The sequence below is a fragment of the Cynoglossus semilaevis genome, unplaced genomic scaffold (genome assembly GCF_000523025.1).
Source record: "Cynoglossus semilaevis isolate Cse_v1.0 unplaced genomic scaffold, Cse_v1.0 C19093750, whole genome shotgun sequence".
In the NCBI taxonomy this organism is placed as follows: Eukaryota; Metazoa; Chordata; class Actinopteri; order Pleuronectiformes; family Cynoglossidae; genus Cynoglossus; species Cynoglossus semilaevis.
In genome coordinates, this window is record NW_007586993.1 from 1 (window position 1) to 929 (window position 929).

The 929-nt window shown below is 41.7% G+C and overlaps 1 protein-coding gene across 1 annotated transcript; it reads left to right on the forward strand.

Annotated features, from left to right (window-relative positions):
* Positions 1 to 71: 71 nt before the first annotated feature.
* LOC103399288 (spliceosome RNA helicase DDX39B-like) lies at positions 72 to 889 on the forward strand. Its single transcript, XM_008337996.3, has 2 exons — positions 72 to 382; positions 536 to 889. Exons 1-2 carry the CDS (start codon positions 121 to 123, stop codon positions 757 to 759), a joined length of 486 nt encoding a protein of 161 aa, XP_008336218.2. The 5' UTR covers positions 72 to 120; the 3' UTR covers positions 760 to 889.
* The last annotated feature ends 40 nt before the right edge of the window (positions 890 to 929 follow it).

Genomic DNA, 929 nt, shown 5'->3' on the forward strand with positions numbered 1-929 from the left:
TCTACAGCAGAAAGTAGACTTGGGAAAAATTGTTTAATCTTGCTGATCCCCACTGATAGTGAGTTTGACTTCAATGTCTCATATAGCATTTTCTGTTGATGTCAGGTGTCTGTCCTTGTGATGTGCCACACACGAGAGTTGGCCTTCCAGATCAGCAAGGAGTATGAACGATTCTCAAAGTACATGCCCAGTGTCAAGGTGTCAGTGTTCTTTGGTGGCATGGCGATCAAGAACGATGAGGACGTCCTGAAGAACAACTGTCCACACATCGTCGTGGGAACACCAGGACGTACTCTAGCCCTCATCCGCAACAAGAATCTCAGTGTGAAGAACATTAAACACTTTGTGCTGGACGAGTGTGATAAGATGTTAGAACAGCTGGGTGAGTCAAAGGAACTGAAACTGCACTTTGTTTAAATTAGATATTAAGTTGCCTAAGATAATAATACGTTTATTATATTTTCAGTTGTTTAATGCAAAGAAACATGCAGATCCTTCATTAGGAACATTTCTCTTCTTTTTTTTAAATCCACAGATATGAGGCGTGATGTCCAGGAGATCTTCAGACTGACACCCCACGAGAAGCAGGTCATGATGTTCAGTGCCACACTCAGCAAGGAGATTCGACCCGTCTGCCGCAAGTTCATGCAGGACGTATGTTCAAAACCATCATGTTTCAATTCATACAACAATCCATATGACAGCTACTACTGCTTTAAAACAAAAGGAATACTTGACGTAGTTAACCTTTTTTGTTAATCCTCTCGTAGCTTTGCCCACTTGTGGCTGTCAATGTCATAAGTGTCCATATCAGAGAGGGACAGTAATCCTCCTTGACACATTTGACTTATCAGGACAGACAACCTGCCTGGTTAGGCTTAAGTGGAGGAGAACAGCTTTAGTTAGACATATGAGAATAATTCCATATT